Genomic DNA, 25,422 nt, shown 5'->3' with positions numbered 1-25,422 from the left:
AAGGGAGCAAGTTCACATGAGGTCTGAAGCAACCTGATAAGCAGAGATTGAGTAAAGGACATTGCTATTTATTTGTACTTTTTGCTTTCTTAAGAACACAAACCTCCAATTCAATGCATGTCAGGTCCACCAACAGTGACTGACAGGACCAGTAGCAAAACACAGGGCAAGTCTTCCAGGACATGAGCTCAGCCAAGGCAAAGATCCAATTGCTTGAATGTATATTAATAATAAGTATATGAAGACACTGTGCAGAGTCTCTTTTGCATGTGTTTTTACTGATGTGGCACAGCACCAGCCTGTGCTGTAGTTATCTCATGATCCCTTTTCATCACTGTGTTGGGAACCAAACACAGTGCTGTAAAAACAGAACACAATTGAGGAAAAACATCCACCCCAGCCTTCTCTTAAGCTTCCCCCACCTCTCATGCTGGATTAACAGTGGAAGTGCCACGTACAGAGGGACATCTCCCACCTGAGCACACAGATGGTGAGTCTCTCCTAACACAGAGCATCTCTTCATCAGTGACAGGGAGCCACAGGACACGAGTCAAAGGGACTGTAGGACTGGAAAATGAGCCCCAAATTAGAGGCACTTTTTGCTCTAAACACAGAAAAAACGGGAGTCCCAGAAGTGGGCAACTAAACATTCAGCTCTTGACTGGAGAAGGATCATTTACCAACTATAACTTTGGTTGCTGGTGACTGTAGCATAGCATTGTATGTTATTGCTGGAATCACTTCCAAACAGCAATTTTCTAAAGAAAGAAAACCCCCATACCACACTCTGCACAGTTGGAAATTTGTAAACTCCATTTGCAATGCCCCAGAAGAATAATTCAATCCAAACTTTGGATTACCCCTCACTCCTCCTTGGCTCCTGCAAAATCTGAGCTAATTAACCTCAGTGGAGTATTCAAGCAGTACCAAGCAACTGTTTTCCATCCACTGTACTTCTAAGACAATATTTAACTTCAAAATTGCTTACTTAAGCAATTGCCTTTATTTCTAGGGTTTTCTTTTCTTTTTAAGAGAAATACTTATATAGACTGGTATGCTGAACAGATGCACTGTGGAAATTCATGGATATTGCTAAGAGAAACATGGGCTTATTTTGAGCTGAAAGAAGTCTATTTGGAGAAATCCTGACATTTATTTAAACATGCTGAAAGAGCATTTGGAACTACCCACATTACCCCACAGTAGGAGGGAGACATTAACTAAATAATCAATTTAAGAAATTTATAAATCTTCGTTATCAACTTCAAATTGCTTAAACAAAGAAATGCTTTTAAAAATAGGACCTGAGTAGTAAGTATTCACATTGGCCATGTGGTACAGTAATGTTTTTGGCCAAGAAGGACTCTTACCTGGTAGGAGAGTTCATAATACAGAGAACTGTAGCAAAGCAGTCATTGATTCTTTCTGAAGAGTCATTGAAGCATAAACAAAGATTTTCTCATATGTTTGGGGTCTTAAAGTAATAGTTGGATGATACATTTTTAAAAACATAGAAATTAATCCACAACTAGAGATAAAAGACTGCAAAGAAGTTTTCCTGCTTCCTTCACAGGAGGAAGACCTTATCTAAAGTTATTATTGTAATTGTGATCATCAAGATGGAATGTTCTATTGCTTTATGGGCAGTTTATGGTTTGATCTCATGGGTGATAATAATCTGGTTTTGTCTCTTTGTATGTATTTTGCTGATTTTTGAACAAATATATTGTTCTCTGATATGCCCTACTTTGGGCTGCATTAGTCAACATTCTTCATAGGAATCAATCCTTTTCTCAAAAATCTTTAGTTATGAACTTGGACTCATCAATTCTCTAATTCCAAAAAGACAAAAACAAGAACTGAAGTTTATTTTCCAAGCACTGTTTTTCAAATTGTGGTTTAGAGATCACTAGGTTCTCTGTAAAAGACCAAACCACAGCTTGGAAAATTAGGGCAAAATTTAAATAAAGAACTAAAATCTAAGATAGAGATTTCAGCTTATGTAAACATATAAAGAAAATTGGAGAAAAGGAAAATAATAAAGAAATGTCCAAAGTTTAGCTCAGTCAGTTAGGGAAGCCTCTTATTAATAATGTTAAAAGGAAATTTTGAAAACTAAAATAGATGCTATTTTACAGTTCTGTGGTATGTGTTTTTACAAGCATCACAGGCTCCTTTCCTCTGCCAATTTCAATCCTAAAACAATACCAGTGACTTCCACAGCACAAAAATAACAAACAATCACTTTTGGAGATGAAGATGAAGAGCTAGGTGACAGAACATTGAAAAGGAGAGAAAGGAAATGTCTGACTGGGATCACAATGTGACATAGTTTACTGTAATGTTAAAGCTATGATGTGGCTGTTTTAATAGAAGACAATCTAAAGGGGTTTTTTTGTGTGTCAGGTTAAAACAAAGATATGAAAAATAGAAATAAAATGGTGATAATAGGGTACCATTTGAAATGTTATGGACTCCCATAGAAACCACAGGGAAAGGGACAAAATGCTTAGAATTTCAAGAAGAACATATGGCAAAATTAATAAAGGGGAAGAGGAAAGCTACAGAATGGTTATCCCATGTCTGCTGCTTAGTTAGACTTATCTGAGAAACTGGAGTGTATATTCCCTCTTTATATCTGCCTGCCTAATATACCAAAAACTCTGCTATCCTATATAACTGCAATCTAATGCATCACACCTTTAACATCTTAAACTTTTGGAGACCAGGCCTTTCAAATCCTCCCAGACTGTGTAAGACAGTAAATGTCCTTGTGCAGATTAAACAGACTTGATGTATAGTAATTACTACTTGGAGTGTATTTTTCCACCCCAGGAAATCACTCTACCACATGGAAGTCTGGCAAATGCAGATGCTCCTGCATCTTTTAAAATCAAGCAAAAGGAGAAGACTGAAGATTGCAGAACTGAAAATAGGTGAAGAGAGATTTTCACCCTAATAGGAGAACTGGAGCATCTGAGTACAGTCCTGGGACCTCAGGTCTATTCCTGGTGTTGGATGGCAATTGTGCAGGGCTCTGTGCACAGAGCTCCTCTGGCTCTGCAGAGAGTGCTTGGATGGCAGTGGCACCAGAAAGAAAGAATGAAAGGTAGAGAAAGAAAGAGAGAGAGAGAGAGAGAGAGAGAAAGGGAGAGAGAAAGGGAGAGAGAAAGGGAGAGAGAAAGGGAGAGAGAAAGGGAGAGAAAGAGAATGAACTGCTATGCTTGTTTGAGGAATCTTTCTCCTAACACAGTTGGAAGAAGAGCTAAGAGAAATGGAAAATGCTTATCCATGAACCCTGATATCAACAGCAATTTAGTACAGTATCTGTTAGGTTTTTAATAAAACAAGTAAAAACCTCCTGCACTTTTCTGCCATTTTCTGAATTTTGCTGAATTGAACCTTTCTTTGTAGCTCCTATCTTTTGACCCTTGCTGTTAACAAAAGCTAAACCCTCTGCATTGATAGAGGTTTCCTTGGGTTTTTTCTTGTATGTGATTAGAAGATTTGGATGCTAACTGTAATACAAAACAATATTAGATAAAGGTGATAACAGCCTTTAACACAATTTAACCTAAAATTCCAACAGAAATCACTCGAAACATTTTTAAAAGGAGTAGAGTATATTTGAAATCACCAAAATAATTAATGGGGAAGCAGATCAGCCCCTGATGGGAAGTTATATACAACAGTGGAATGCAAGCATCACAGGCTTTCTGCTTCGTATTAATACTCTTTTTCTACACCAGTAGGCTGGTGGGACACATCCTCCAATGGCTACTCAAGCTTCCCCAGAGCTATTTGGAACAAGTCTTAATATTTTTCTTTACTACCTTCCAATTGCTGCCATCACAAACATACATGAAAACAGTTTTCAGCAGTCTTCAGGCTCTTTTTAGAAGGCTTGTATAGAAATTTGGACTGTAAAATTTTCTGGACACTATGGTCTGAGCTATGGGCTTCACTGCCCTTAAACAAACCACCAGAACGAAAGAGAAAATGTACACTGGCTAAAAAAAAAAAGGTTTCAAGATAGGGCAGGGATACAGAAATAAGAACTACATATTTTGGCAGAGAAACCAGCAGAAATAACAGAAAATCTCACTGGAAAAAAAACCCAAACAACATCTGCATTTAATATTTTAGGCTAGGAAAGTCCATGAAAAAACTACAGGTCAGTGAAACCAATTTTTTTTCCAAGGAGCATATGCAGAGGAACACCATTATTACTACACAAGAGATGGAACTAAGACAACAAAAACCACAGTAAACCCATTTCTCTCTCAGGCCTCTCAATGTTTATTGCAAAGAAGCAACTCAAGGAGAAAAATACTGAAAATTGTGGATAATAACCTTGTCTTGGCTCACATATGGGAGATTTTGCTTGACTATTAACATAGGAAAAGTTACTGCAATGCTTTCTTATGAAGTTGTAATGTAAAACAAAGGAGGAGCAGAGTCCTGGGTATGCCAGTGGTACTTCCATTGGGAGTTGCAATGTGAGCAGCCTTTAAGGAAACTCAGAAACAGGAGACCTGTATGACAGCTTAGATGGAATACTGCAGGTCTCATTCCTCAAATAGCTACTTGGAAGTTAGACTGCAACTACTTTGACTAAAATGACCACTTTTGCAGTTTGACTCTTTTCCAAGTGGAATAAACACTGCATTTCTCTGTATAAGAATCACAGAATTTCCATGCAGAGGATGAAAGTTCATACTAGTGCATTTGTTTCTCCCATTTTTCTGTGCTAAGATAGAGAAGACATTTGCATGAACACACTAAGCCACCTCAGCCTGCATTAAAGGAACTGGAGGAAACTGATATTTACAAGACCAGAAATTCCCCTAAGATCCAATCTCACAATAATATATGTTGTAACACACCTATGAAGGTGACCTGGCCCCTTTTTATGACAGGGCTGACTTAGCTGCTTTGAGCTCAGTATTAGATCACAGAAGCACATCTATAAGAGAAATGTTTAAACAGAAGACATTCATAAAACAAGAGGAAGTTTTCTTCAGGCACCAGTTATATCCAATTAATTATCTGTATAAGGAAGATGTATATTGTTATCTAGCTCACATGGTGTAAACAGCATTACATGCTTTGAGATATTTCAGGAAAAGGTTACAATCAGAAGCAAATCTGAAGAAATCAAACAGAATTCTAGACTGAAGTCATACAGCATCTTACTTCCATCAAGAGTACCAATTTCAAGAACTCTGACCAATCAAATAATGGATATCAAGATTTGAACTCTCTGGATTATTTAAACTATCAGAAATCTTCTATGATTTGAAATCCTGCAATCACCATACTTGGCAATTCTCTAGGTGAAAAAGAAGATATTTGTCCCATAAGGAAAAAATCCTTTAAATTAGTGTGTGGTTGTCAACTGTGAGGCCTGCCTTACTGTGGGGAAATTGCATTGATATATCTTTCTTTTGGCAAAGAACATATGGATCTCAACATTCCAATGAAATCACATTATGCAGGAGCCCCTAAGACTTTTTTTTAAAGAAAAACCCCCAATCAGTTACATTAGAAAACAGCTGATGGTGCCCCATATACATTCAAAGGGTCTATGTCCTCACAGTCTGAAGTTTTTCAAATCTCTGTTTTACTTTCATCTCAGAGTATCAGACTTGCAGTCAAGTCACCAGGATCACATAAAGCTGGCATATTTAAGACAGAAAGGCAAAAAAAATCTGTAACTGGATTTATTTAAAAGTAACTTTCACAAGTTGTGGTGTGCCTATGAAAGTCTGTTTTCATTTCCATCTCCATATTATCGTGGTATGAGTCTGCTAAAACCAAATACTTGATAACTGTACTCAAAGTCGAAAATCTTTTTTCAGCAGTGCATTTTTTCTGGATCTAGTCACATTTCAGACAGCTCAATGTGTCTGAATACACAGAATACTACACAATAATCCTCATCCCATTTAACTTCTGTGTTTGTACTTACTGACAGCTGCAGTCGCACATGCAATTGTTGATGAGCAACTGTAAAAGTCTCTTTGTTGCCTCCCTAACACTGTCCAAATTCCTGGAATATTTAAAGTCTGGCCATCAGCTCCTAATCTTTAAAGCTGCTTTGTGTGAAGGCCAGCTCAAAGGAAGGAGGTGTCTGCCTTGCTGCAGAACTTCCCAGAGGTGTAGCAGTATGACCTATTTGAAGAATGCAAAAGAATAAAGCAAGCAAACAGCAGGATCTGGCACCCAGGTTTTCTCTGCTGCTTGTTCTGCCCCCTTCACACTGAAAAGTTGGTTTTATTTTTGCTCCTCTCCTGCTGGTTGTAGGCAATCAACTCTTTAGCTTCTGGGTCAGGCACTACCACATCCTACCTGAAGTAGCTCAGCTGGATGCTGGACCTTGGCCAGTGTGATTGCAGACCCTCTCTGCCAGGTACACACATCTGCACAACTACAGGCTTGAACTGCTACAGGGTCTTTCTGGTTTAAACTTACTCTTGGAGGCTGAGGGAACAGATTCACAAACATTTTTATGCCTTTTTGGGAAGTCTTTGTTTAGGTCTGTCTGCTCCAGATCTATCCTGAACTGCCTTTAGCTCTGAATGCACTGGACCTTCAGAGCAGCACAGGGTGTTCACAAAAGCCTCACTGAGGGCTTCAGGAAAGCTGGAAAAAATAATTTAGCTGGTCTCTAATTCAGCTTGCCAGTTTCTCCAAAGTGTTCCCAGGCCAAGAGGTTCTTCCCAGTTAATCCACCTTGTGCTGCTGAGCATCTTTCTTCCCATACATTGCTGGTACTTTTGAAAATGTGGATCACTTGCAGGAGGGATTGCTATTTCTCTTCCAAGTTTCTTTTCCAGCTCTACCTCTTCTACAGCTCTTCCCTTTAAGGCTAGTTATGGAAAAGTTTCCTTTCTAGTCTTAATGTATTACTTGATGAATTTTTAGACATTTCAGGGACTCTGTTAATGAATATTAAGCTGTGTTTAATTGTCATTCTTCCTCCCATTTGCAGTCAGTTTTATCCACAAGTCCATTTCCTTCATCTAATGAGCAGCTCCTGATGGACAGGAGACTTTTATTATGGACATGTGATGTTTCTTGGCAGAACAGATGCTGTCTACATGATGCCAGCTGTCTTAACCACTTTCTTGTTTTCCCTGAATTTAGTGTGCCAGCAAGCCTGGATTTAAGTGGTAACTAACTTCTTGTGCTTCTGCCAAAGCTCTCAAGGTGTCCTGAAAATTAGGAAACACACATTTTGCTTGGAATGGAAGTTTTATTGAACAAAGCCACTCTGAGGACTTTGCATCCTTAAATCTGGTGAGACTTGAGGGACATGAACCACTGCAAAATATATCAAAGTTTTTCAGTTTTGGGCACTGGCCCTCTAGATCCAGAAAGGCTTTCACTGCCTTTCCTTTTTGAGGAAATGGTAGCTGCTTGCTCTTCAAGAAAAGTTATCCCTTTGTACCTTAAGTCAGCCTTCACCAGCCACTCTTGATTTCCTATCTAGCTCCTTGTAAAAAACCACACACTTCAAAAGACAGCTGTAGCCCATGGTGCTTGGTTTGCTCTTGCCTGCCAAAACCTGAAAGTCTTCTCATAGGTTTGACTGAATTGCTGCTAATTAAGGTTAAAAACCATCTTGTCTGCTTCTGCATAGTTCCTGCCTTCATTATGACCTTTCCAATGGCTCTTGCTGGATCTGCCTGTCCTCATCTTGCTTCTTTCTGAACAAACAGCAGTGTAAAAAGCTTTTCTCTTATGATCATGTGCACACTGCTCCCAGCAGCAAGGGTTTTTATTTGCTTCAATGTCGTTCTACACTTAACCAAATCCATTCCATCTCTGCCACCATATGAGACATGAAGAGTTGGAATGTGGAATTTAAAAGAATCTGCAGAGCTCCTTTCAAAGATGCAACTGCATTATTCCAAAACAGAACTGATATGAAAACACAAACAGCACAATCTGACAACTTTAGCAGCACCTATTCCCCTTCTTAGTCACTACTCTAGAAACACATTGTTTTGCCATCCCTTATAAACCTTTTCAGCTGATCAAGAAAAGCAATGCTTGGTGCCCAAGCTATGTACTGCTCACATATCCTAATTGCCTCTCAACATGACAGAACTGCAGCTCACCCTCTCACAAGCCACATGCCTTCAGGAAATAACACAGGCATTCTTGATGCAAAGCCCAGCAATTCTAGCCCATCTTGTGAGCCCATCTTTTGAAATCTGTCAAATAAACTCTTTTAAGGTATCATAATTTTCCCATGCATTTAGTTTTTCAAATTCTCTTCCCTTGCCCTCCACTTTGTGCAATAGGTTTTCATTTCTTATCCTAGGAGCTGCTGGTAACAACAGAGATTAAACCAGCACCTCAGATTACACCACATAGTGCCTAAAAATAAAGTTTCAGCATGGGCTCTATGCAGAATTTTGTGCTGTGTTTCCAATTAATTTATGATAATAATAGAAAAGGGCAGTTTATCTAAAATAGAAAAACCCATTCACCAAAGCCAAATGGATGGTCTTACAGGAAAAACCCCAAGTGTCACTAATTAACTTTCTGATGCAATTAGTAAATGTAACAAAAGATGAGGGGTTGTTTTTTTTTAATTTTGCCATAAAAAGAATAATATTTTTTTATGTGATTTGATATTTAAAGATAAATCATGCTTATTTGAACTAGTTCCATGAGAGGCACACCATCAATAGGAATTCACTTACCCATTTTTAATTTGCCAGCTCTTTTAAGACACTGAAAGAAAATTATATATTCAGGACAAACATGTTTTTCCTCTCCACAGTAATTTTCTTACTTTGGTAAGTACAACAAGTCTGATACAACAAGTCACTTCTGCAGCTTGTCCAGACCACAAATACTCTTGGAAGTTTCCTAAGGATTCCTCAAATATATATTATTTGTTAACTTACAAGAAAGCTAAACTGAACCATACATTTTTTTCCACCAAAAGAGGAGGAAAACTGATTTGGTCTTATTTCCATAGGTATTTCCATTTGATGTGGTAGACAGCTGCCAGTCTAAATTAGTTGGATTAACATAGAAAATTATATTATTTAACTACCTTGTGTCAGGTTTTAGGTTTTCCACAGTAGAATGGGTTTGATTTGTAGTGATAATTGATTTCTCCTTTTCACCATCAGTTCCTCCATTTTCAGTTGACACAACCTCATACTCTGGAAAATTACAGTAAAGAAAAATTAGATCAAGTAACATCTCTCACTTGAGCTTCTTCAGTACAACCAGATAGTGAATGAGTATGCAATTGTACAGGAATTCAACCTTTCTGCCTTTTGCCAGCCTGAAGTCAATACATGACTTGTACTTTTTAACTCATCCAGTTGGAAAAGGAAATGCAGGAAATGAATGAGCATGCAAGTAAGTGCATGCACACACAGACACACACACCAAGAACTACTGAGTCCATCCAGTGCCTGCTTGTTACTCAGTGCACAAGGCAACAAACTGCCCTACATTTCTGTGGCAACACAAAGGAGCAAAGCATGAGCAAAATGCTCTTGTTTCCTGACACTTGTAATTTTTATGAAAACAAGGAGGTGAGTGTGATCACTGTTTTGATTGCTATTTGTCTGACCTTTCCATTATGTTTTGGTTTTGGGCATACCCAGAGAAATCCCCTGGACATTGTTAAAGTCAAGCAAAGCAACCATTCAAAAAACAAAATGATGCAACAAATTTTGTTTCCACCTTTCTATCTGAAACAGAAAATTTGTAAAAAAAAAAAAAAGATATGTGATACCTAAATAACATGATTGCAAAAACATGCATAAACTACAAAAATAGGAAGAGATGACAGCAAATTTGGTTTAAGCCTGTCTAAACAAGTAATGTCATACAGGTGCCAATATGAAGCAATCACTGTTTTCAGAAAACAGGATTCAATGCCTTCTCTTGAATTCAGAATTGATTTTGATGAGTCATTAACTGAGCTGTTAGCTAACTTCAGTGTTCAATTTTCATCAGCTAGTGTTGAGATACAGAAGATGATGGAAGAATTAAGAATGGCTGTGTTGCATGTTTACCTGAATGTGTCCTGAGTCCTGCATGACTCACCTGCATTTATTCTCAATATAAACCCCTCCCTTTAGAAATGAAAAAACCCCAGATTCTAACAGAGAGGGCTTGTTGGCCCTCTTGCAGTGGGTATTGCAAGTATTATGCTGGCAAAGTTCTACTGACTTACAAGATGGATTTAAGCTTTGAATGTGTCTGGCCCACTGTGAAACAGCATCCTCAGGTCAAGAAAAATGCCTACACTGTGTGTGTGCATCTATATCTATACTGCTTTTTTGTTGGAACTTCTTGACTAGATCTTACCAGATCCTGTAAAGAGAGGAGCCAGAAAATTGGAGAAGATATGGAGTCATACTTCTTAGGTACCTTTTTGTGTCAGCACTGACACCAGTGATCCTTGTTGTATAAATCTTGTTATAATCTAGCATTTTCTTATCCACACTGAAGCTGAAAAAAAACCCTACTGGGTTCCTTGAATCCCTGGGGATTAAAGTACTTTTAAATGGCAAAAAACTACTGTGAAAGTAAATTAAGCTGGAAATATGGTATTATCACACAATGAAGGAAAGAAAGCAAACCAACCAGTAACAGTGTCGTTGTCTGGCTTTTCCCAATCCAGTATGACAAAGGATGGACAGCCCTCTACAGTCACCACTGTGAGGTTGGTTGGAGGGTTTTGTGGAGGACGAGTGGGTTCTTCCTTGCTGCCAACTTCTTCTTGTGGGAAATGTTCCAGAGAGCTTGTGATGGAGCAAGGCACATCATCATCTTTCTTCATGTACTTGACATGGGGGGCTAAGAACAATAGGGAAGAGCTGTTATTCAAGAGAGCTTTATTACAAAATGGCAGTGCCATTTCCTCTGGTGCACAACATCCATCCCAGGACACCAAGCAAAAGTCTGCACAAGTGAAACACAAAGCTTGCAGAATAAACTCCACACATTCAATATTAAGCTGCTGTTCTCATTTTTGTTTGTTTGTTTTGGAATTTGTTTATGTTTTTGTTGTTGTTTTTTTTTTTTTTTTTTGCTTGTTTTCAAAAATTTGCTTATTGTTGTTTGACCTGGAGTCTGCACTACCTTCACCCCTTTCCCACTGGCACCACTGATGAAATGACACTCTGAAAGTATCAGCAGATGATACACACTGTTTGAAAGAATTAAAATCTGTCACAAAATAGAAAAATCAACTTTATTTCTTCTATAGTAAAACGAGATTTTAATTCTAATTGCAGCTTTTAAGGGGTATGCTAATACAAGGACATCACATACACTTTATTTCACCACAAGGAACAATAACTTTAATCCAGAAAGTAAAAGTAAAATTCAGTCAAGAAAATGCTGCCACTTTCATCTGCCACTAAAGTGGCACAGAATCAAATAAAATTTTGGCCTTTGAATAACCAAATAAGATAATTTGATGCAAGATAACTCAGACTTCATATGCTCCCTGAAATAAAAATACCATAGCTATGAATATCCTACCTTGGTACCTTGGTTTTCCTGAAGAATCTGTTTCTGATGTAGGACTTGAGCTGAAGACAGTTGCATCAACTGTAGAAAACACAGTTATAATTTGCAATAAATACAAAGTTCCAATGTTAGAACTGCAGCATTTCACAGTTCCTTTGGCATTTTAAATCATTATAAGAATAGACAAATGGTAGACATTTGCTGCCAGGTCTCTACATTTTTGGTACTCCATTTTTTCTGTGATGCTGTACAGACAGCCATAATCAAAATGACAGATTTAATGACTCCTGCTGGATTCAGTTCATGCAATATATGTAAAATACTTTTAAGACCATTGTCCTGGGTTTGCTTCAATTGAATTTTTTAGTAAGGAAAAAAATGGTCAGCCACAGAAAAAGGATCTTTTTGCACTGTGCTGGCTGTTTAGCTTGGAGATTTTTTGATGTTCTGGGGATATAGAACTATTACACTGGCACAGTAGCTTCTCTAAAAATAACACGGAAATAAAAAATTCTATTTTCAGAGTGAACAAATTCCACAAGATTTGAAGGAAATTGAAAGCAAATGCACTGATGAAGAGAAATGTGCTAAAGCAGTCAGAATTCATGATACAGTGTGGTATTAATTACCTACTACACTGAATGTGATACAAATACACAATGGACCTCAACAGATAAAACACAATACCTTCCCAACAAGTATTTATAAATAGATCTAGCATCCAACTTGCTTTACTGAGCTCTGAGGGTCACAGTGAGTTCATGATCATTTTAAGGAGATAAGAGTTTAAGTATTACTATAAATCCAGGAAAATTAGAAGCAGCATCATTCATGACACTACATGAAGAACTGCGCATTTGGGCTCAAAAATTCTAAACACATCCTCCTCCAAACTCTTTACTGTATGCCACCTTGAAAAGATTTAGCTCTGAGTTTGTAATTAACTCTCAGTTTGATAAAGGGCAAATAACCCACTGACAACTAGGATTGCACTACAGCAATTTTTACAATTTAAATGGTGGCATTTTGATCAAATGAAGGAGGATATCACATCTATGATGAGCACCATCAGTCACTGACAAATAATATTTTGAATTAATGCCCTGGGAAAATCAAAATGTCCAGGAAAAGAAGTGCCTTATCTACTCTTTGCACAGCTTTAAATGGCCACTGATTAGTACTGAAAGCCCACTAAGCATGTATGGATTTCTAGGAAGGTGGAAGCCCTGTCATCCTCTCAATTATCAAGATGTGTGAGAGAGGGGAACTAGATCTCAATAGAATCAGAAAAGTGACTCAGTGGCACAAAATAAATCACAATCACCCCAGACAGAAGAATTTTTATGTTAAATACACAATGCCTCAATAAAGTTTTGGGAAGGGAAGCAAAAGAAAAATGGAAGCCTTAATGTTAATTAAAAAAATAAAAAAAGAAAAAAGAAGAAACCAGAACTGTTTGTAACATGCTCACCATAGTACTCTGGAGTTGCAAAAGCTGTTGGTGTCTTATGTAATGTTCCTGTCCTCACAGGTGATGTTGGTCCAGCAGGCTTAGCTACAGTGACAAATGGAGGGACTTGTAGCAATAAGACATGCAGCATTTGAAGGAGTCAAACAGCTTTCTGATTTTCTAAGAGAACTCAGTTTTGTGACAACTGCTTCATGCAACAAGTGTTTTCATTTAAATCATGGTAATTCCCCAGCTGGATTTAGGAAAGTTCTGAACTGTGCTAGCTGAAAACGTCACCTAATCCTGAAACTCACTAATAAAACTCTTTGCTACTTTGAGGTTGTCTTGGAGGATTTAGGCAGCTAGAATATAACCTGGTTTAATGTACAGAACATCCTACACAGACTGGTAAAAGGATGCAAAGTGACCAGCACTGACACCTGCTCCTTAAAGAAAGAGCACATTTCTTACTGAGCTGCCAGACACAGCAGCTGAAGTCAGCACCTGAAACTTGGATTCTTCCCTCACATATAGGTAAGATTAATTTCTGCTCTCAATACAGCACATACACTAGCAAGGAACATTTATAGTGATAAACACCAAGTCCTTAACTGTGGTCTGCATTAAGAGTTTAACCACAGAACAGCACTGGAGCTTCCACTAAATGAAATTAAGATACACTTCAAATAAAAGCAAAGAAAATGCAGCCAAGACCAGCATTTTGAACACTTATATCACTCAAGAATAAAGGTTTTCTTGCTGAACTCATTTCTGTAGTAGGTTGCATAAGACTGGACAGAAACTGACTGATAGAGGCAATATTATCACCTATAATTAAACAGTTATTTTAAAAAAGTATTTTAGATTATGTGGCATTGCTTTTATTCTTCAGCTGTTACCACCTAATAAAGAAAACAGGTTTCTAAGAGGCAAACAATCCATGGTAAAGGTCTTGATTTCTTGCATAATAGCTGTAAAAGACAAGAATTAGATTCATAAACCATGCAAGTATTCCCAGATAACCATGATATGACAGTGAAATCTCAACCCTGAAGAGTCAAGAATTATATAATGTAGTTACCTCCCCATCACATATGCTGCAGAACATGGCAACTGAAGGCAGAACTCTGGTGAGCCAAGTTTAAGACAACAAAAATGCCTACTTTCCACTAATTCTCTTGATAAAGTGGAAATCTGAAAAATTGTCACTAGAGTTCAGTTTCACAAAGTTCCTGGAACTTTCATTTCCATTTTTTTTTCCCATTCAGGAGACTTTTAATGTCTGCACAGAAACCTTTCCATAATATCCACTGGATGAGTTAGAAAGATGCAAGTAAGGAATTAATCACAGTGTTAATGAGAAAGAGGACAGAATTCTGACAGGGAAAATCCAAGAAGAACATTGAGGCAAATTTTTCCTGTTTCCAGTACAGTGGAACTGTCTCTCCAGGGAACCAGAAGAAACAAAATTACAGTGTTTAAAACTAAGCTGGATAAAACACTAGGAAACACAGAAGGAAGAAAATCTTCTACTGTCCCCACAGGGAAGAACCAGATCATTTAACCAATTTATTCCATCTTGAAAGCCTAGGAAGGTATGGCAAATGCTGACTACCACATAACCTGGCTTCCACTGTAAGGAAAAAGGTTGAAATTTCAAAACACTGGTAAATTAATTAGACACTTAGTGGAGAGGATTAGTATAGAGCCCAACACAAGCAAAAGAAAATATATCAGGTCTAAGACTGATGACATCTTCTGTTTTCTTGGAAATATTACTAAGGAAACACCACCCATCATCAACAAGTACAGAGACAGCATTTCAGTCTTGGCTCTGCTGATGAATAACTATATAGGTTGTCTCATCCAGCCTGGAGATTCTTGCTACTCCTCAGCCACACAAAATACTGAAGAATTGTTTAGGTCTTTAGTCCCAAATGAAATAAACAAAAAAAACCCCACAACAGAAAATCCAGTAGAGCTGTATATTCACATACAGCTGTATATTCTTATATATAAAGACCTTTATATTTCCAAGGAACTACAGAGATCATTTTGAAGAGGAAAGAAGCTGTCATGATGCTAATCTTAAGGAGATGATAGTTGCTGACTACAAGGGATAATGTTAGCCTAAGGATTCTTATTTATAATCCACTAACATCCATGTGGATACTGAATATCCACTTCAGGATAATCTTAAAATAAAATAGGAAAGGTGAAAGTCTCTGTGTTTTCTTAAACCAATAGTGAGAAGCAAGAATACTTTAGCACAATAATCAAGCTAAATTCTGTATATGAAACAACTCAGCTTGCTCTTTCTCTCAGTGCAGTTAGTTGCCTGGGTGACTGTTAGCTCATTTTTTGCATGGGTTAATGGATGTACCATATATATGTGAGGAATTCTGTAACAAACAACCAGTTAGGACTAGGCATTGAAGCACAATAGTCAACATCTCCCATCCAGCATGCACATTAAATAGCAAAGGATGGTATTAGTAGACATGAAATATTCTTAAGGTTGATCTTCTTAAAGGATAACCTGGAGTGTGCTATTTTGCTCTCTGCTCCCTTACTAGTCATGATATAACTAGGTTAGGGGAAAAAAAGGAAATGGTTTTTGTACAAAGACAAAAGACACAAGGCCTGTGTGTGTCTCAAAAGATATCTAGTCTATAGATAACACAGATGAAAGAAATCTATGCTATAGAATTCTCCTATACCCTGCTAGCCAGTATAATCTCCCACACAATAAAATATTTATGCTGACAAGGCTGAAATACCTGGACTCCCTGGTTTACCAGTCACAGTGTTGGGAGGCAGAGGTTTTCTTCTCATCTGTGTAGGTCTGGCAGGAGGTATAGGAGGGTGCTGAGGGCCAGGAGCTGTAGTCACTGAATGACATTACAAGACAGCATTATTAATTATTTAGCCTCACATTCCATAAAATCAGAAACACACTAGAAGTTATATTCTGACTTCTCAAGCAATGTTTGATGTCTGACTTAATATCAAAAGTGGAGGTGAGACTAGGAGTTGATCTGAGTTGTATTTTCAGCCTTAAATTCTCTGAGAACTGTGTGCCATGAAGTTTTAAACAAGTTCACACTGAAAAAATGTAGCTCCTTTTGGATTTTGTGCAAATGTTTCAGTGATTCACTTTCTATGTAGTTATTCATTTTTGTCAACAGTAATTTTCTGGCATTCAAATGGATACATCTTCACACAATAAACACCACCTCAATGTGCTAGGAAACATCTTCAGTATCCTACTGACAAAATTTCTGACCTCTTGTACTTTCTGACTTATACAACTGGCCACCCTCAGCTTGAAGCAAAAGATGTGAGAAGAAGAAATTATCATTAGGAACACTTTTTTCTATGCCATTCAAAACTGAAAAAAGTTATTGTCACCTCAAACACTGACGTAGCTAAAGGCAATTACTGTTGTAAAAACTTCTGAAGCACCCAACTTGGTTATTTCAGTGTGCAGTTCTAGCCAGTACCCATTAAATTTATCTGATAATGTCCTTTGACAGTGAGGTCTAAAAGGCAAACCTAAGCCCCTTAATTCATACTTACTTGTATTTTCCAGAAAATTATGAAGGATTTTATTATACAAAGGAAAGCCAAAGGAAAAGGAAAAGATTTTTGTTCCACTATTCACCTTTGCCCTTCTTTCCTTAAGAAAATCCAGGAGATATGTGCAACACATTTATGTAACAAAAGCCTTTTTGTACCTAAAAGGAGAAAATCCTCAAGAGCAATATAATTCTCATAAGGCTGCCAATATCAACAACTATGCAAGCTGCCTGATACTGAATTACTGGCTCTACAGTTCCTATGTATCAGACCTTAGGTTATCCTATAAATAGAGAGATTGTGGGCGAGAAGGGAGCAGATCCAAGGACTCATTTAGGAGAGCTTTTTTGGAAATACAATATATAAACAGGAATATCTCCATCTCTCTCTGCCCTTTTTGTTTTTGGACTCTTGTAGTCACTTATAAAACAGTTGTTTTTTTGTTTTTTTTTAATCCCTCAGATCAAACCAGAAAATAATGCTCTATCTAATTAAGGAGAATGCAGTGGTTTTGAAAAGAGCATTTGTAGGTTTTATAGAATTCTTAATCTCCAGATGGAGATGAAAAAAATATGCTTAATGCCTGAAAAAGTATAATAGATTTTTGTATATATGTCACCATACCCTAGATATTACTGTATGTTAGTACTCCTCATTACTTTTCCCCCTGCCCATAATTAGAGAAGGGATTGTCCAAGATATTAATGCAGTAAAATGTGCAAGTATTGACCTGCCAGTGGTTTCTACCATCTTTTCTGAACAGGTGGGGTGTAACTGCTTGATCTTTAAAGGTTCCTTCTTACCCAAACCATTCTATGATTCCATGAGTTTTGATGTACATATTCAGGCCTCATGAAGAGAGCTGAGATTGCAGTTATACAAGAAAATTATGAAGCAGTAGTAGCTAATTTCACAACCATACCAACTGCCTTTTATGACTACAGTTCAAGGTAGTGGCTTGCCTCAAAGCTCTAAAAGCTTAACTTTAGACATCAAATGCCATATAATGAGTAAAAGTTGGTCTTAATGTCCCTTCAAATCTACGTGCACAGAAAACCTTCAGGTCTCTGCAAATCACATGCAACATTTACTTAAGGAAACACTTCTGCCTGACATTCAGTAACAAAAAGTGCAGAGTATCATCCTTGTTTTCAGTTTACACTTTCCCTTCAGCTGCTACAAATCATGCTAGACTCAATCTTTGCAAAGGACAGTGGTCAGACTGAATAAACTTAAAAATGATAAAACAGCAGAACCTGGCCATCCAGACAGGCTTTTATCTTTGTAGAGACAAATTAGATGCAAAGGAAATTCAACAGTGATTAGGAACAAATAACATTTTATAAAACAGTGTTTTAAAATCTAGTAACATGTTCTCAAAGGAGAAGCTACCTAAAAAGAACATCTGCAGCTGAGTAGTAAATCCAAGAGTAAAACAAAAAATGTTTCATTTTCAGTCAGTTTCTATGTCAGAAAAAACCACCAAATAAAACAAACCCCACAGCTAAAGCAAATTCAGTGCTTGGTTATGATTATGAAAGAGAGAAATTCTTTATATATCAGTGTATTCACCTGTTGTATGTATGTTTCAGTTAAAATATTTTGATTGTCTTGAAAATATGGTTGCAAGACTTGCTAGAAGAGTAAACTTTACAAGTCTTGTATTGCACATGTAAAAACCCTGTAACCTGATTCACTCCACATTCTTACTTTCCTTCAAGCCTAATTTTCTAATTTTCCCAGCAATCCCAATATTCAACAAAACTTCCTTACACATGGGAGTACAGGTTGGTTATGCTTTTACCTTATTCTCCTTTGCTATATAGAAACTATTGAAAAAAGTCAGTGCTCACAGTATTGTAGCTGTTAGATCATTAGGACACAACTCTGGTGGAGAAAATTTCTACCATATGTAGTGACCAAGCATATGCAAGCGACTAAGTACTGGCTATAAATTATTCTTATTTTTATCTCTTTTAGCAGCATCCTGAAGCCATAAGAATGTGTATTGATGAGGATGATCAAGAATTATTTGTTCTTCTCAGTGGAGGTGCTTTGTGTGCAGGAAAGGCAGTGTTTTAATTTTTATAAACAACTGTTAAGAATTTCTTTATTGTCTACTCTTATTAACCTTACCAGAAATTGGCTTTTGCCAGGTGTCAACATATTCTGGAGGTCTTTTGACACCCATGTCAATTGGTCTGGCAGTAGCCTCAGGTGTATAAAGATAATCTGTAAAAAAAAGGAAATTAAGTAAGTATCCACACTGTGGCACCAAGTTGTGGAATACTTGTATGTTGAATATCTTCAAACTCCAGCTGACATCATATGTGAAACCAACATGAGTGGCCCATCTATGTTTTTACTGATAACTTGGTGATATCCATTATCTTCTTTTTCAGGTAAGTAGAAAGTGATCTGGTTCTACAAAGTCTGCAGTTTAATTTTAAACACTCCTTGAAAAATGTATATTTGAAAAAAGCATATTAATAATATGAAGAGGTAACAGATGAGTTAAACCAAGATTATATGTGGAAAAATGAATCGAGAGAACATTCTAGTTTTTCAGTGTAAAGAATAAAATGTCTATTGATTCTTGCAAAGTTCTCCTCCCCATAGTAAGATCTCTGGTCATCCTTCATATTAAATACTTAGAGCAATTCTGGACCAAATATATTCACCATATTTGGAGTACAGGAGACAAAGTATACACAACATCCAGTTTGTATATAAGAGGAAGCCCCACTTCAAAGTTATATAAACACATTTTAAGAAAAGTTGCATTAAAAGATCAACACAACTCCTGGTACAGAACAACTGTTTCACCTGCTGGTATTTATAGAACAGCCAGACATTTAAATTAATATGCTTTCTCTGCACAAATTAAGTAAATTTGCTTTATAAAAACTGTATATATAGTAAAGCAAGAAGATGCACTGCAATTTCATCCTGTTTGTGGGGGAAAAACTGCCTGTACCCTTGCTCATGAGACAAAAACCCCTAAAATTTGGTATATTTAAAAAAATATAAATCTCAGTATTACTTTAATTATCAAATTACAACCCTGTTCCAACATGATCTAATCACTTCAGCTAAAGATTTCATAGATTTATAATCTGCTCCTCAATTTGTTTTGATATTCCACTGGTATTTTAATGGTATGAAGCAGATAATTTCTCACCTACTTTACTGTTTGACCATTTTTGTTGCATGTTCCTTACAATTCCACAGTCCATACATAATCTACTGAAGGTTAAAATAAGCTGGGGTAAGACTTGCATTAAGCTGGGACAGTACTTCAATACACTTTCAAGTTACATAAAAGTTTGTGTTTTTAACACGAGGTACCTGCACAACCAAATTTTACTGTATTTGTTTTATTCTACCTAATGTAACTTGCTTATTAAAGGAACTTATCACATTCATCCAAACTTTTAACAGAATTGAGAATAGATCTATTACTTGCATTACTTGTCTTTGTGTCTTCTTTTAATTCTATATTTTTTCCTGGAAACAGTCATGGGGTAAATTAAACATGTTTAAACTAAACTCTGTCTTTAATTGTAGGAACACTATTAGAAAGGTGGATCATTTTAAGGGAAATAATGGAAAAAATGCCCTTGATAAAATAAACTGAAATATCTTTATACTTGAGTTCCTCTGGCACTTGACTATACACATACAGTTTAAAAAATAGAAAGAAAATAGAACACAAAGTTAATGGCCATTTTAATGAAAACCATGTATGCCTCCCTTTCACAAGGGAAATGGAAATGTTGCTCAAAGTTTGCTGACATTTGTCAGGAAGCTCAGTAGAGCAAGAGCAGTATTTATATGGTTGGGATTAAATTAAAAAAACAGCCCAGTAAGGTAATTTACATACACTAACATGAAAAGCCATCTGAATAAAACAGAGAAAATGACTAAAACACAGCAAAAAACTAAAAGGAATGCTAGTCATGAGGAAGCAATCCCTGCTCTTTACCACCTGGCACTACAGCTGGCCAGGAGACTGAAAAGCCTGCCAAGAAATCAGCCACAACCCCATGGGCTGGTGCTGGAAAAAACAAATTCCACTGCTTATCATCTGGGCCCTGCAGCTGCCAAGCACTCTCTGCATGGGGTGAAACATCTTTGCACTGAGGCTAATGAGCCCAGTCAGGGAGAAAAATGGATTACACTCAACAGCCAGCCTAGCAGAGTCCAGCAAAGAATTAAAAGATCCAAACTGGTGTCCAAACAATGGAATATGCAAGAATAAGTGATGTAATGTCTAATGGTAATTCTGAAAATATATTGTTAACATATATAGCATGTTCCTAACAGCCCAGTTAAAAATTCTGATCACATTAGATCAAAAGTTATGGATTTTGATAAGCCAACCACAGAAAATACTGAAAAAGGAACTTTTTTTGTCTTTGCTCAACTGGTAAGATTTGGCATTCCAGGTTACAGAGTTCTTTCCTAAGTCACTTCTGCAGAATAGATAATTAATTGCACATTGCTTGGGAGAGATACAGAAGATTTCTTTGTTTGGTTACCTGAATTCCTTTCACGCAAATTTATTTTTGTGGGCACAGTCAGCCTTGTGTCTCAGGCACTGGCACAATACTGCAATTTACTTGCCTTACAGAAGATTTGGGATTTCACTTACTGATCATCAAGAAAAGTGCTGACTGAAAAGCTGTGACAAGCTGCACTTCCCTCTCAAGATGCCAAAAATGTAAGAAATTAATTGTTGATTTGTCTTGCACTTCTCAGCAGAATGGTGCAGATTCACAGAAAGGTGTCAATGAGTTGTTGTGGCATTGGAGTTGGAGGTACAAAGAAGTGGGGAGGAGAAAACAAAGGCCAGACCTCTGGTACTTTGGATACCAAGGTGACTTAAAGGGCTCATTTGGCAGAACACAAAATTTAGCTAAGAGACATCTACAGGATGTTTCTTCAACTTAGAGAAAAGAGACACTTATGTAACTTGGCAATGGAAACCACTACTGGAAGTATCATTTTTCAGAAGAATTCTAAAAGAAGGTACTTATTTACCAGTGAGTACACATAGCATGTACAGCAGATAGTAGTTTTGTGGTGAGTTTTGATACCATCTACCACCATGAAACTCTAACCCTTCCTGGCAACAGACATGGAAATAATAACAAATGGTGGGCACAACATACTTACAATATGATTGCTTAAAACAATACCTTAGCAGCATTAGGCACAAAACCTCCACATATCAGTTTATTACTATTATGTTTATACTACTGATTTACTTAGCATGTATTCATTTCTGCTGGTATTGTTTTATAATCTACCAATACCTCTGCTGAGGTTACAACTATAGGGGATAAAAGCTCAATGTACTGTACAGTGTAATTGTGTGTTTGTGCATAATTTCATAATGTCATCACTCCTGAAGACCTGTGTGCATTCTCTTATTCCAGTAATCAGACATCAGAAAGCTCATTGTAAGGTGATTTTCAGCACAAGTGAACAGCAAAACCTTTTGACCTACAACTACTGAAATTCAGCACTTAATGCTTTAACTGGCTCTGGTGCCCAGGAATTTGATGGCCCAATTTAATTAACCAGAAGGACTATGGAAGGTAAAGAACACATACCTCTAATGAAGGCATTCACTCCATATGTAATACAGAAATGTATGCCATATTCTAAACCGGTTAAATTTAATTCATTTTAAATATACAATCATCTCTTCTGAGTTTTTACCATTTCTAGCACCATGGTGGGCTTGTGAATATGTACAGGAATGAGTACCTCAAGCCATTCTCAAGCCATCAGCAACAGGTATTAAATTGCCAATTATACCAGAAAGAAACATTACACAGGCAAAAGTATTTAGAATAGATGGAATATCCCTCAGGCTATCCTAATCTAGCAAGCATAGAAATAGTAACAGCAGCCAGCAATAATATTGGACAACAGCACTTTTAGTGGGTAGTCAGCCAAAACTTTGTCTTGAATATGTAAATTATTCATTTATTCATATTATTAATTATTTTAAACTTGAATTGTTGATGGAGAATCCCAAAATTATATATTTAATTAACCAATGGCTGTATTAAAAAAAAATCCCCAATGCTATTTGTACTGATGTAATAAGTTAATGTTCTATGAAATAAAAAAATATGGATTCATTATGAATTAGCATTGAAGATATTACATTGATTGAATGGAAAACTCAAGTACAAATAAAAAAGGATAAATTATTTTTCCCCCAACCAGACCTGTACTCTTTGTGGTTAGGGACATTTGTTATCTGCTTGTTTAAGGGCATGGAAATGGAAGTTCTCACTGTTGTCTGCCATCCACCAACATGGAATTTTTTGGTTCTCAAGTATCCGAGCCTGAATACTGTAGTCCAAGTACTGCACGGTCTGAATGTGAATATACCATGTGCATAGAGAGTAACTAGCATGATACTTGGCTTTAAGGCTTCCCTGCCAAGGCTCCTGACTTGGACTCAAATGGGTGACCCTTTTTCAATGAAGTGTTTTCCAGTAATTATTGCAGACCCAATATCTAGAAAACATTAGTAAACAGTAGCCACACAATAATCAACCTGTAAAATTACACAGACTGAGTGCCAATGTAATTTCATAATCACCCTCAGGAAATATATAACAAGATCAGTAAAAGCAATTACACATGGCACTCTGAGGAATTAAATTCTGTAATAAAACACATTGAGATATTTTGCAGGGCTCAAGATGACTTGGGGAAGTCACATTCCATTCTTTAGCAATAAATTTTGAAAAACCACCCCAAACCCAGAACTCTACCTGTTGTTGGCACAATCCACTTTGGCAGTCCAGGTGCTTTTGTTCTGGCTGGTGCTAGTGTGGTTTTACCAAAAGCTGTGAGAGAGTTTAGAAAGAAAAAAGAAGAAAGAAGAAAAAAATAAAGAAGTTCCATGAGAAGAATACCCAACAGATTTCTATGTGATGCCAAGAATTCCACAATAAAGAAGAAGCAGCAACACCTGCTGTGATGACACATATAGTTTTGGTTTATTTTCTTTTCATTTTATATCTGATTTGGAAAGGCTTTACCACCACACTAAATAATTGATTGAAAAATATCTTCCCCCCACCTTTTTTTTTTTCTTCCCAGCAATACTTAAAATTCCACTAAGAACAGATGAAATTAGCTAACTATTTAACCTCCTCCCCATCCCAGATTGAATAAACAATTACCAGGTCTGGTCTCCGATCTATCCAATGGCTTTGGTCTTGCAGAAGTGAGACGAGTTTTGTAAGGTGCTAAAAGAAATAAGGTCCTGTTTCAATGCTGTGTGTAAAAGAACACAGACAGTGCAGTGCAATTTGCCAGACAAAAAGGTCCATGCACCAATGTGATACAGCAAAATGGACACATGAGAGCTCTATGAGTTCTAATCCAAAATGCATGTGGAAAATGCTAGTTTCTTTAGTGGCCAGATGACTCCATCATGCAGTCTGACCAGTTACATTCATATGTAGGTTTAGGAAAAAGATGTAAAATATTTACAGCCAGTTACCCAACTGTATATGGATACAGAGTTAGCTCTGCAAGGTATCCATGGCCTTAAGACATTTAATTAGGTTCTGTAAAAAACAAACAAACAAAAAACCTCAAAATAAAACACCGAACGGAACCCCCCCAAACCAAAGACTTAGATAAAACTATGAAACATTAAAATATTGCTGAGGAAACCACTGGGAGCATTCAGTGCAGACACTGTGCAGGGCAGCTGAAGCACAGTGTCATCAGCAAGGTTGAAAGCAGAAGCCCTCAACCTTTTTTTTTATTCCCTTTCACTTACAAAATATTTTTGATACTCTAGTTGTTATGGGATCTGTGAAAATCACACTGGAAGTTGAAAGCATAAGCAGTAGTCACTGTTATCTTGTGCTCAATTTGCAATGTCTGAAAATCAGTTTTTTAAGTCGAGCTGGCTATTTGATATTCAAGACAAATAAACATCTGACCCATAGCAGTTAATCCAGCCTCTCCAAAGCATCAGAGAAAATACTTATGCAGGACAGAACACATTGCTCATTTCTGACACTTAGATTGGGGAAGTTTTACAGATTTAGATTTTGTAAGGAAAAAGCTGGAACTCAGTTACATTGATGTTTGCAACACTATATACATATGAGTATCCAATACACAGCTCTAATACTGCTCAAAAACTTCATATAATCTTTGATATTTGAGGCAATACTGAGCAAACCCCATTTTCAGAGAAATAAATTATAATATTTGATAATGGGGAAAAATAAATTTTCACATTACCTATTTGAAACAGTTTTAAAGGTAACAATGAACAGAGCATGAAACATTAAACTGTGCTGATTTTACTTAAGATCTACAGACTGTCACTACAACAACTTAAGAATATCTTTAAAAATTACCTGTGTCGAACCAAGGAATTTCAGTTGCTTGACCAATTTTGGGCCTGGGTGAAATGTGGTATGTCTCATTGGGAACTGAAAATGGACATATTACTGCTTATCAAATGCAAATAATTTCCTTTTAAACAAAAGACATCACAGGTGGAAAGGAAATTCAAACTGTCTGTGCAGATCATAAACAAAAGAGTCAGTGCTAGAAATATGGCTGAAAATCATGCTTTTATACATGTAAAAAACTTTTCAAGTCTGGTAAGATATGTATCATTAGTAAGTCAGACAAAATCAGGAAAGATGATAAGGCATTGCCTTTTTACATGACTCTTCAGCCTTGTACACGTAGTACTTCTATGAAGAATTGCATGAAGAAGAAAAATGGCTGGAAAATTAAAACCAGCAACATTTTGTACATGCACCGGACTGTAAAGTAATAAGAAATGAACATGACAAAGATATTAAGGT

At 36.9% G+C, this 25,422-nt stretch overlaps 1 protein-coding gene across 38 annotated transcripts in view; it reads right to left on the bottom strand.

Annotated features, from left to right (window-relative positions):
- Positions 1 to 25,422, bottom strand: part of ABI3BP (ABI family member 3 binding protein) — a 130,756-nt gene that overhangs the window by 9,213 nt on the left and 96,121 nt on the right. For all 38 annotated transcript variants that reach the window (XM_056483381.1, XM_056483507.1, XM_056483331.1 and 35 more), the window contains 9 exons: positions 24,964 to 25,038; positions 23,764 to 23,829; positions 23,350 to 23,424; positions 18,686 to 18,781; positions 15,751 to 15,861; positions 12,992 to 13,075; positions 11,533 to 11,601; positions 10,630 to 10,842; positions 9,077 to 9,188 (listed from right to left, as the gene is read on the bottom strand). In XM_056483381.1, the coding sequence (XP_056339356.1) occupies positions 9,077 to 9,188; positions 10,630 to 10,842; positions 11,533 to 11,601; positions 12,992 to 13,075; positions 15,751 to 15,861; positions 18,686 to 18,781; positions 23,350 to 23,424; positions 23,764 to 23,829; positions 24,964 to 25,038 (901 nt within the window). The remainder of the gene's footprint in view (positions 1 to 9,076; positions 9,189 to 10,629; positions 10,843 to 11,532; positions 11,602 to 12,991; positions 13,076 to 15,750; positions 15,862 to 18,685; positions 18,782 to 23,349; positions 23,425 to 23,763; positions 23,830 to 24,963; positions 25,039 to 25,422) is intronic.

This window comes from Oenanthe melanoleuca, chromosome 1 (genome assembly GCF_029582105.1).
Source record: "Oenanthe melanoleuca isolate GR-GAL-2019-014 chromosome 1, OMel1.0, whole genome shotgun sequence".
NCBI classification, from domain to species: Eukaryota; Metazoa; Chordata; class Aves; order Passeriformes; family Muscicapidae; genus Oenanthe; species Oenanthe melanoleuca.
Note: the sequence above shows the minus strand (reverse complement) of the source record. Positions and strands in the feature narration are given on the sequence as shown.